The sequence below is a fragment of the Centruroides sculpturatus genome, unplaced genomic scaffold (genome assembly GCF_000671375.1).
Source record: "Centruroides sculpturatus isolate CEXI.00-Female unplaced genomic scaffold, Cexi_2.0 scaffold10, whole genome shotgun sequence".
In the NCBI taxonomy this organism is placed as follows: Eukaryota; Metazoa; Arthropoda; class Arachnida; order Scorpiones; family Buthidae; genus Centruroides; species Centruroides sculpturatus.
The window spans coordinates 1164279-1176946 of record NW_019384396.1 but is presented as its reverse complement, the minus strand read 5'-3'; the positions used below and the strand labels follow the sequence as shown (position 1 = coordinate 1176946).

Sequence of the window (12668 nt, the reverse complement as noted above, 5' to 3'; positions counted from 1 at the left end):
TTTTTTTTCTTAAAGATTCTGGAAACCAGAAATACAAAGAACACAATTTTTATGTACAGTAAAACAAATTTTGAATTACAAAAAATAATTCTTAAAATTTTTCCACAAGTATAAAGAATGTATTTTTCAGTTTTTTATAAAATTGAGAAATTCTCTTTCTATGCGCAACAATACTATTATAAAATTCTTTATAATAAATTATTTTTTTTTATAGATTGTGATTTTTAGGCAATTATTTTAATAAAGGCAAATGAATAAATTTTTGTGTTCTGGTAACTTTTTTTTTAAAGCTACTGTTACCATATAATAAAAATATAATGGGCATTATGTAATGGTGAAAAAGTAGTAAACTGCATTTTTTAGTGTCATTTTCAAGATAAAATTTTGTCATTCTTGGCTACTAATAGCACTAAAGTCAAATTAGTAGACCCATGTTTTAATATTGCCTGAAGAGATTTTTCTTTAAATTGTGACGTTCGAATGGGATTGACGGTATCTCTATGCACACCACATTATAAAAGAAATATCTGTCGCAAATAAATATCTGAAATGTAAACACAAGAAAAATTAAATATCCTATTTTCACTAAACAAAATATTTTTTACAGATATGTACAAATATAATGTCTATACAGTAAATGTATCTACAGAAGTAGATAATATCAGATAATAATAACTTTCAATTTTGTTTTGAATGATGCAGCAAATCATACAATGTATGATTTATTACAAAATAATGTCACATCCAGAGCATGATATATGTACTGTAGATACCAAATGTTCACATTTGTACTATATATATATATATCCGATATAAAATAGCTTTGATCCAAGAAAATAAAATTTAATGCTAAAGCTAATATTTTAATAACCGATGTCGTGCTGGAGAAAAGTGATTCGTCGAACTTAGCTTCCAAATCCTTCTAGCCTTATTAGGAGGGAATGCAAAATTGTAGCACCGCATTCTTTGGTACGCCATTCGAGATCTCCATTGCTGAAGTGAGTGTCTATCGGTTCTCTCGCACCCAGTCTCTGTGGTCCAACCGTATATGAACCTGGACGAACGTACACTTGAAATGCCGCCTTGGCATAGACAACTTTTCTAGTTTTTGGCTCTATAAATCTATATTTGAAATATTCGTGTTGAGTTTTGTTTTCAATTTAACTTTAATGAACTACATAGGATAAATTTAAACTTACTCATACTGAGGTGAAAATAAATTATTTCCTGCATACTGCAGTGTGGGCGATAAAAACACTTGGTGCAAGTCTAAATCTTTTCCCTTCACTCTCCGAACCATTTCCTTTGCAAAAGGACCCAATCCCATTTCTCCTAGTACATTGAAATAGCATTCTTAAATTATAAATACTAATTGCACATATTTATAAAAATATAATTGTAATATAATAATACCTGGTGAAATTAACTGTCCATGATCTAAAATTTGACGAACGGCACCAACTTTCGTACCATGGAAGGCCACGTGCCATTTTTCTCTCATATTATTACTTTCAATTTTAGGATTTAATCTAAACGTAAAATGACAGTTACATATTTAATTTCAGTACATAAAAAATTTTTTGTGATAATTATTATTATAATACTTACTTTAGAGCAAATCGACACCAACCAAAAGGCAAAGCATATTCTTTGGGAGGTTCTCCTCTCTTAAAATATAATTCATCGCCACGAATTTTATGACATGTTTCACAATAACACGTGCTCTGGTCGCTCAGAAAAAACCCCTCTAAAATATAATTGACAAAATACCTTAATTGATAAACAACAATGATAAAAACTTTAAATAAATGGGTTACATACCTGGAAGACCCAATACTGATTTAAATCTAGAACACGCATTATGATATTCACAATTCTTTACTCGATCACTCTTGTTAATCTTTTCCTTAATTCCTACAAATTAAATATTTATTAAGTTTCTACAATTTTTAAGAAAATGCAATAGGACTATACAAACTAGAAACTACTGTAAACAAATAATACAGTAACCTTTTTTTTAAAATCAAAACTGTTGAAAACATTTTGTCTACTTTACGATAACAGACATTTTTTTGTCTGTTTGTCTAGTTTAGTTACAGCAATGCAACACTTGGATGATCTGCCTAGGGCACGGGTCGGCAACCTTTTGAGTCGGAAGAGCCAAAAATTACAATTTACAAAATTTCAAAGTTTTTAAAGAGCCACAAAATTTTTTCTTGCCAACAATAAATAGTACTCGCATAAATAAAGTTTTTTGATTAAAAAAAATTAATCTATTTATTCAGAATTGTCTTGCGGCGAAAGCGAATTAAACCTCATAGAAACATCCAACGATGGCGTCATTCGTGAGCTTCCGACGGACTGACGACAGTGACGATGCGTGTCACGGGGGAGGGGAGGGATGAAAAGCGAGTACAAGTGGCTGAGAGATAGAATCGGTGCCGAATCCTCGTTAATCGATTCAGAACGATTTTTAAATGTTTTTTTTTTTTTTGATAAAATAAATAATATTTGCATATGGAACTAAGAGCCGCAGCTTCACATCCAAAGGGCGGCATGTGGCTCGCGAGCCGCAGGTTGCTGACCCCTGGCCTAGGGGGATGCCTTCTGGGAGGTCTTTTTAAGGATAATTGGCCCCTATTCAGGATTACAGACATGAAGAAAACCCAGAAAACTCCACGTGCCCAGCCCATTCTGGCGAGGCATGAACCCATGACCAAACTCCCAGTGTTCGGGGAACGGAACCACATGGCCATTGGTGGGCCAATAATAGACACTTACAGGAGAGTTTGTGATTGCTGGACACTTGTTTTTTTTTTTTAATTAGAAATAATTCCTTAAAAGAAGGTAATAAGCATACTTATCAATAAGAATATAGATTTAAATATTATCTTGTTATTTAGGCCATTGTATAAACTGTGCTGAAAAAATTCTCACCAAGTCATGTCCACAACAAACAAATTGAATTATTAAATGTTGAAATTAATCAAAGAAGCAAATAATTATTTCTTAATATTAAAACAACCTAATACACAATTAATATAGGTAATATAGTATTTCAAGTATAAAATATACAACTAATGCAGCTGTTGTATTATATTACTACAATACATATTCAGAAATTAATATACACAATTTATTTCTACAGTTATTGTTTTAATCTTTAATAATCAATTATTAATAAATTATATTAACACTAAAATATACCTGAAAGATATAAAGGCAGTTCCAATTGTTTGTCTCTTAATTCATTTAATGAACCTGCAAATATAAATATATTTATTTTTGATCTGGAGTTATCTAATCATTATAGAATTACAAAATTATCTTCGTGGATCTATCATACAAGGGAAAACTACTATGGGAAATCATCATTAATTTGAAATTGGTTAGTTCATAACTGTACTACTTGTCCTGGCCAGAGAAATAAAAGCTTATATGTTAAGGAATTCAGTTAGTTCAAAATATGGTTACTTTAAAATTTGAAGTGAAAATTCTGTCCGAACTGTGATATGCATATATTAATTCATATAGAGACATGTGAACTTCAATTTAAATATAAGAGAACATACCACAAACAACTGTAATATGGTCAATGTGGCTTTGCTTTATAGTACTGTAATCCATTTTCAGGTGTCAACTTACCCATCAACTACAGTTACAGTTGGGTTTCAGGATTACAAGATGAGACAGTTGTAAAGCTCAACTATACTACTAGATTTAGCAACTCAATATTTGGGCTACATTTGAAGAATTTCACTTTACCTTTTATGGCAATCTATAAGGTTCTCACCAGATGTGCTATTTACTTGCAGTTAATTAATAATTATTAATATTTCATTTGCTTAATAAATTACATCAGTTACATGGTATTTGGTATACTGTACAGAAATATAAATCTCAGTTAATTTGAAAAGTTGATAATTCAAAGTTGTAATTATTTTGTCCCTCAAATTTCAAACTAACAAGGATATCTTCTGTACTTTTTAAAGGAGAGTTATCTTTCCTTATTGTTTCGACAGAAGGCATTTCAAGCTACTCCCCTCATCAGTCTGTTTCGGGCATTTCAGTCAATGTTTTGTTTACACAGATTTATCTGTGTAAATATCAACTGAAGTGCAAAATTAATCATAGCCTGAAATAATAAAGATGACTGTCCTTTAGAAAATAGTAATTTTCCCTTCTGTGATAATTAGAATCTATCATACAAGTAAAGAAATTATATTAATTATTATTAAGTCTCTATTAAAAGAGAACTTTGTACCAGTCTGGCATTGAGTTATCAAGTCCAATATGTAGCTATTACAAGTATGGAATCTTAAAAGATCAACAAATATGAAATCACCTTTGACCAAAGCTCAAAATAGCTATCTCAATATATTTTCTTCAAATCAATGTGTTTCCCATAAAAAATATTTGTATGATCAAAATTTATTCTCTTTTGCTTCCTTTCGAATCTGTCCTATTTATTTATTACATATGGTATAATTATAACTGATATATACTGAAATTCATCTATTAATTATATTAAATCAATATACAAAAATGTAATATACAACTTCCCTCTACATATTTCATGATTTTACTATTATATTTTGTTAGCTCTAAACTTTTACAATGAGAACACTACAGTAACATCATAGTAATGTAAGAATTTTGACATAAGAATGTAAATTATCTCAATCTATATCAAATTTCGGAAAGTCTCAGAAATAATGTTTATTTTTTGTTTTGGATCAAATTTCAATAAAATAAACACAATAAAAAAGCACTTTCAGCATTCTACAAGTATTTTACATCATTAGAAATTAGACAAAATGAAGAAATTAAACATATAATCATAGATTTTCATGTAATGCCAACAGTTTCACAATTTTAGAATAATGGAGAGGGATATACTGTATAACCTCTCATAAACTGGCATGCTGGTTTTTTTAGAATATGGAAACAAATGATTTCATGGTCTCTCTGGATACACTGATATGCCAGACAATCCAATAAAATGTGGTACATAATATTTAATATCCACCAATGGTCTGTAAGCAGTGGACTGTTTGAGTTTTAACTCTTATAGAAAATTTGGGAATTCTATTTATCTTAAAGAATATTAAATATATAAGATCACAACTTTTTAATAATTTCTTTAGATCACTCAAAATATGCTGTTGGATCATAATTTCCCTCTTCAATCAGGTTACAGACATAATTGTTTTCTTGGTTTTGCAATACTATTGTTTGACTTCTTTGTCAGATTTTAACAACACTAACTTATGATTTTTCAAATAACTATTAACTCAGATATTTAAATATTTGTGCAAGAATCCTACATATTACATGACTATTTTTCCTTTAGGAGTTATACTTCTTTGTATAGTTGAACTTAGTTCTGGTCTAACATTTTCTGACACCAAATTAATCATTATTGATGTATGACTGAAGAGGATCTTAAAGATCACTATGCATACCAGAAATAAAGTTACATTCTAATAATAAAGTGTCATTTTGATGCCCTCAGTAACAGTGTAATGAGCTCTGATCGCTCCACTAAGCAGTATATGAGATACCTTTATAAATATTGAGACAACAAGCTTTAATATAAATCTTACTCAAACTGATAATTTGTTATTTTTATTAATAAAGCTATAAAAATGTTTATTTTGGTTATTGATTGAACTTCATTAAATCAAATTAAATTAAATGTGGGCAATTACACAACAAAGAAAATAGAAATTTATCAAGTTAAAGAACTGTTATTTTAAGTTTACAAAGAAAATGTTAAAATTTACATTGCTGCTAGAATGAAAATATTCTAGCTGAAAAAAATTGTATAATTATTTTATTATTCATAAAATCATTAAGACAAAATTCCAATTTAGTAAGCAGCATAAATTTTATCAGGAATACATTCAAGTGATTGATGAAGAATTATCTTATTTTTGATAAAAAGATACTTTGAAAAAGTATTGTAGAAAATAGTTTAAAAAAATATGTTTTAATTAAAAATAGATCCTTTATAGAAAAGAAAAACTGACTACATTAAGAGAAAATTAGTTTTTGTTGTACACTCACCACAATCAATATCATTTTTCTCCCTATGATTTCTTTCCAGAGTATCACTTTCATTCTCTTCTTCTTCAATAATAGAAACCTATAAATTAAAAACATATCTGACAGTTTTTTTTATACTAGACATTCAAATAATTTCATAATTAATAGAGATTAAATGAATAAATAATAATGAACTTTTATGAAATTTGTTTATAAAATTAATTAAAATATCTATACATTGACATTTGCTATATTTTTAAAAATCTTAACATAATTATGGATTTTTTTATATACATTAATTTGAATTTCAAAAAAGATATTGTCAGAATTGTTGGAAAAAGTTCTTTAAATTTTGAAACAGTAATTAATTTACAGTAAAATGTTGATATAACAAAACTGTATGTAAGAGATCATTGAAATAGTTTAAATGCCAGAATATTAAATAATGAAAAACCTACACCTTGAAAGAAAAGAATCTTTAAAATTACAGATTTTCTAATACTGTTGGTTAGGATAAATTTCATACTTATACAATTTTAAAATAAACCATGATGAATCAGCATGTTATGTTTCTGATTAAAAAAACATTTACTCTGCCTTGCAAGCATTAAAAGAGTCATTTATCATGCCAGACTGTGGGCAAAATCCACAATAGAATGGTCAGCTGGCAAGACATGGAATCAACCTCTGATAAATTGTGAGCCAATCCACACTCAAATCCAGGTCTCTTGGAATAGAGTGCCTTTACTGTACCAACTATCTGACCACCTATGTTTGTAATTGATTTTATTGTCAACATTGTCTATTTCTTGGAATAGCTGTTTGTTCTAATGGTGGCAGCACTGATAATCTTATGCCCTTCTGCAGAATACAGACTTCTTTCAGCAATAAACATCAGCTAATTTTCATCTTGGCATCATCATGTACAGTATTAGATGGTCAAGATATCATTTTGAGTAATTGTATAACAACAACACTATACTCCAAACTAAATTAACAATTACAGTAGAGCATCAATTATCCAAATGTTGATCAACCAAAACATCAATTAACCGAAAGCTTTCCAGTCAGCAAATTTAAATTTCCGCTAGTACTGTGGTGCTGCAATCTTTGGCTATGTTTTAGGCAACTCTGATATTATTTTTGTTGGTCTGCATGTTTTAGCTGGCAGCACTGCCGCGACCATGAGAGGGTACTTAAGGACATGCCAGAATTTTAATGAATTTCAACATGGGATAAGTATTTATTATAGGTAATATATTTTTTTGTACATGATCAGTTATCCAAAAAATCAATTTTCCAAACAACCCCAGTCCCCAACTGATTCAGATAATTGATGCTCTACTGTATAACTAATAATTGATTCACAATCCATTGACAACAAAAGATGACATTTACAGATTTTATCATAATGATCATTTTCTTTCATAAAGAGTTAAACTTTCATTACGTTTAAACTGAAACAAAAATTCCAGTTTATGAATATTACTGTAACATTTTTACATTAATGCTACTTTTACACTTCCATCAATTTGATATAAAATTACTAAAAAACTTGTATTTTTGTGGGTGATTGATTATTGAGAAAGCTTTCACACTTATTCTGACATATGATTACTGTCCATTTATTATCAGCCATCATTCAAATGATAATCAATATTCAACATTCTGTCAAATTGGTAAGCATGTAGCAAGTGAGAATTTCAAAAACTTTTTGCAGAAAATGTAGGAAAAATTGATTGCATTAGTAAAAGAAAGTCTTTTCCATTTGTATTGTACAGCTAGAGCCTATCTAAATATTTATTAATTCATAGTTATTGGTTATTTGAACCACAAATACATGAAGCAAGTTTGAAAATTTCCATATTGTAATCAATTTTCATTTCTTTTTTAATCCAGTTTTTTTACTCTGTTTCTTCTTTTGTAAATCCCAACATAATATTCTTGATATTAGAATAAAAAGAAAACAATTTCTGGGACCATGTTTTGAAAATGTTCTATATTTAGTGTAAACTGACCTTAATCCAAAAATAATGAATATAATGTGAAAGTGAGGTTGTATATCTTTGAGGATTCAACATATGAGAATTATTAATTGAATCTCATTAAACAATCTGTTGTGATTAATGGTGGTGCCAATATGAAAATAGCATAAGATGCAAACTGGTGGACAGATTGAAAATAAATTTGTTATACCAGCATTCATACAAAGATAATTTACTGTATTAATCTTGAGATGTTGAAATTATATAACTAATTAGATTTTATTCTAATTTACTGGGAAATTCAAGTCTTGGAATATCTGTTCCAACATTTTTTCAACTAAACTTACAAGACCTATCAGTTCAGTTTTATGGCATATATTTGAGATAAAAATATAAAAGTCAAACCTAGCTAACTGAAATTATTGAACTATGATAAAATCTATAAAGAAAAATAGCTACCTGTTCACACTGTCCATAAACATCTACAAGGGCATAACAGATGGCGGGAATATTTCTGGCAGCAATTCCTTGATCTATATTATTTACAAATAAGTGTAGTCTATTTTCAGTGTCTATCATTATGCCAATGACGTGTCCAGTCTGAAGACTGTCCAAATTGGGTCCATAACGTCCCTTCACCTAGATACACAAAATTTTACAAACAAATACATTTTTTTAATGTAAAATTAAGTGAAACGCACTTTGATACTGTTCTGAAACACAGAATCTCCACATATTATCCATGAGGATTTCCTTAAAGAGAATGCAGACACAGGAAAATGAAGTTTTTCTGGAGAGACTGCAATGATGCCAATTTGGAGGGAAGAAGTCCATTTTGTATGCAGTTTATCTATTCTTACCTGAAAAGAAATTCACTTTAGTATTTCAAAACATTCTTATATTCAGTATAGTAAATAACCAATAAGATTAATGCATAACAAGAATTTTCTAGTACTTTTCAGCTTTTAATTATAACTTTGAAAGCAGAAAAAAGAATAATTAGACTAAAATAAAAAACAGTAATAAAGTAATAAAAAATTTTAGAGATTCTTTCAAAGTTTTAAAATTTCATTAATGTGAAGTATCTACACTTTATAGAAAGTATAAATTAATTAAATCTAATTAATTTATACTTTATAGATATATCTTAATTTATATAAATAATGGCATAATTACCAATTAAACACACATTAAAGGACAGTTCATATTTTGTGAGAATGAAAAAGAGGAGAACATTTCTCTTTTCTATTATTCTCAACTTTGCACACACATAAGGAGTTATTCTTTCCTAGAATAAGAATGGAGTTGATGTTCATTGTTTTCCTTTGCACAAGTAAACTAGTTTCTTGTTCATTACAAAGTGAACATAAATTTTTTAATATATAATGTAAATCATAAAAAACATAATATAAACTGTTATAGTTTATATTATGTTTTTTATGCATTACATTATATATTAAAAAATTATATTTGAAATTTCTGACAATTTTACAAGAAATTTAAAATTATAAAAAACAAAAAAAAATCACACACTGCCATATGTTTTCTGTTTTTTTATAATATCACCAAACTATTTTCCTTTGTAAGAAAAACATCTCTACATTCTTATTTTGGGAAAGTTTACAGAATCTTTTATTTCTAAATTTAAATTTTATATAAATTTATTTTAAAAAAATCATGCTTTTTTGAAGATTTTAATTTGAACTTTTAAAGTGAAAATATCATTAAACAAATTTTGTAAAAAATACCTTTAATGAAAGTAAGTGCAATCAAGAACAAATTTTACATGTTAAAGAAATTTCGATCTTTCTTTAAATTGAAACATTACCATTAAAGTTTAAAGAATAATTTTTTGGTTATCTGGATTTGTTAGGAATGACAAAGTTCCATTAAATTTCTAAATCAGACCTTGAGTATTCAGTGCTAAGAGACAACTCTGAATTAAAATGTATTCTATTTACATTATTATTCATCTAGAAATCTACTTGTTCTCCTGAAACATAAAACTTACACATTTCTTGCAAAACATTTTGATTGTTTTTTATCAGATAATTGTTATACATAGTTACTTGGCAGAGATGCAAAGTGAATCAATGCTATTATGTAAAATTACTGTAATTTCCTGTAATTTACCTGCAGTGACATATACCAAAAGAAAATTATTAAAACAAAAATAATGTTGCACAACCAGCATTGCTATATCTTATGTCCTTAAAGCTGCTGTTGCAAACATGTCACTTAACTTATATGCAAGTTAGAAGGTATTAACTCACTGTTTTTTACCTCATTTCTTTTGTTTTATTTCCAATAGCAATTCATTGTAGATGTAATTATAAAATAAGTGAAACTGAAAAAACAGAATATTTAAATATTTGAGAAAAAAAAAACTATTTAAACTGCATTAAATAAACCAAATTAAATATAATACCAAATATAAACTGCAAAATACCAAAACTATTAATAATAATTAATTTTAATTAAATCAGCATTTTTGTTATATTTTACATATTTGTTCATTTTATGTAAATTTTCTGTCCAAGAGTGAAAATTTTTTAACTATGTAAAATTATGCATATAAATGCTGCAGTTTCTCTCTCTCCCTCTTCTAAAATATTATGTCTCAATTTTTATCTTTTCAAATATGCTTATTTTAATTCATACACAAGTATTTTAAGCTAAAATATTACTGATATAAATTAAGATACATTAGCAATACAGCATAAGTGTTCACTCTTGATTAATATACAGAAAATTTAGGCAAATCTTTTGATCTTAAATATAATTTGGCTATATTTTTCTTCAAAATTCCTCAAAAGAGTTATAACTGAATTGTTACAGAAACAAAACAAAGAGTTGAAAAGTACTAAAAAAGTTATGAAAATTGATTAAACCTGAAAAAGTTGATCTCTTGGTAATGGCTTACTAGACACTACAATTCCTTGATTGTAACTTGCAATTCGTTTGGCTGTTAAATTTCCATGTAAAAGTTGAATGTTTTTGCCTCTGTTTTCATGAAATTCCTGCTTTACATGCTCTTTACTGATTGAATGAGGTTCTTCTATCTGAAATAAAAAATATATATAACAACATAGCTTTATATTTTTTTAAAAATTTAGGATTTGTCTTTGGATACTTACTTCTAATGCTTCATTTTCTGTTATTATTGGCATTGGTGGAAGCTGAGACTCTAAAATATTCGTCACAGGCGTATTGCAGAGTTTGACTATTTCGATTGTTCCATATAAATCCAAAATGGCATATAATTTCTATAAAAATTAATTTATAAAAATTTTTTGTTTCATTGAAAAAACATTTATGATTTTAAAAAATATAATAATTATACATACACAGAAATAATAACTTCATATAAAGCATTTTTAGTTAGGTATCATGCAAGTGTAAAATAGTCTGCAATAATTTGTAATTTATAGAAACATTTCAAACAAATCTAAACACATTAAATACTAGATATCAACATAACTATTTAACAAGCCTGTCAACATTTTCCAATTACAATGAAACACCTGATAATGAACTTAGTTATTAAGATAAATTATTTTGTTAACTTTTATTCATACTTTAAGCATAAGACCAAATATTAATATTCACTAAGTGTTTGAATATGATGCATTTATTTTATAATAAAATAATTTTATATCCAAAAAATATGTCATTGGCAACATAAATTTAAAGCAGCAACATTAAAATGCACAGGTACACACTGAAAGCAACTTACTTCAGATAGCTATATTATGCATATTATTTTAAATAAATATTTAAATAGCAGAAACTGTAGATAAATGATAACAAAGTTATTTCTCTGAAATAATAACATTGATACATAGAAAAAATAATATTAACCTATATTTGTAATACAACTTTCTGAAACCATCTACATGAGATGTGTCATATTAAAACTTTTGCTATATTTCTGGATATATGGGTGTAGTCAAAAGCTATGTAGTTAAGACATTATGTGTAGATGCTATAGATAACCACACCTGATGTTCTTCTTAGATGAAATTAGCAACATTAGAATTAGCATATGTAAAAATCAGTTTTCAATGATTTGCCCATTTTCCTCAATCTTTCTTTCAATACTGCTGACTATTGTAGATGTTATCTTTTTATAGTGGCAAATTGGTGCTTTAGCTCTCTTTTAAAGTACCCCATTGTATCTAGCTGTATTGTAATTTAAAAACAGTTGTTGGCCTGCATCTTTTATACTCAGTCCCTCTTTATCAATTAACTTCATCAAAAGATGTAATTTCTCATTACTTGAGATATGCAAATGAAATCTGTTGACACATGTTTTACTTATTGCATTTATTCTGAAATATTTTATTCTGTGTATATAATATATTGATCTTATTAACATGATGAAATGTATAACAAAATTCAGTCTGACCTGATACTGCAAGAACAGATGAAAGTACAATGTTTAGAAAGTACAATGTATTGTCTGTAAAAATCATTTGTGACTGTGAATGACATTGCAGCAATAGTAGGTATCAATCCAGGTAACCGTCACACTATTCTGACAGAAAATTGAACATGAACCATGCCATGGAACATGTAATTCCACACTTGTTAACAGATGATCAGTGCCAAGAGAGGATAAACATTTGTGGTAAC

At 27.8% G+C, this 12668-nt stretch overlaps 1 protein-coding gene across 2 annotated transcripts in view; it reads right to left on the bottom strand.

The window, feature by feature from the left end:
• Nucleotides 1-223: 223 nt before the first annotated feature.
• Nucleotides 224-12668, bottom strand: part of LOC111618426 (neuralized-like protein 4) — a 65237-nt gene continuing 52792 nt past the window's right edge. For both annotated transcript variants that reach the window (XM_023359964.1, XM_023359965.1), the window contains exons 17-27: nt 11171-11299; nt 10925-11095; nt 8735-8893; nt 8493-8672; nt 6070-6148; nt 3208-3261; nt 1822-1914; nt 1609-1747; nt 1414-1529; nt 1200-1332; nt 224-1122 (exon numbers count right to left, since the gene is read on the bottom strand). In XM_023359964.1, the coding sequence (XP_023215732.1) occupies nt 906-1122; nt 1200-1332; nt 1414-1529; nt 1609-1747; nt 1822-1914; nt 3208-3261; nt 6070-6148; nt 8493-8672; nt 8735-8893; nt 10925-11095; nt 11171-11299 (1470 nt within the window). In that variant the 3' untranslated portion in view covers nt 224-905. The remainder of the gene's footprint in view (nt 1123-1199; nt 1333-1413; nt 1530-1608; nt 1748-1821; nt 1915-3207; nt 3262-6069; nt 6149-8492; nt 8673-8734; nt 8894-10924; nt 11096-11170; nt 11300-12668) is intronic.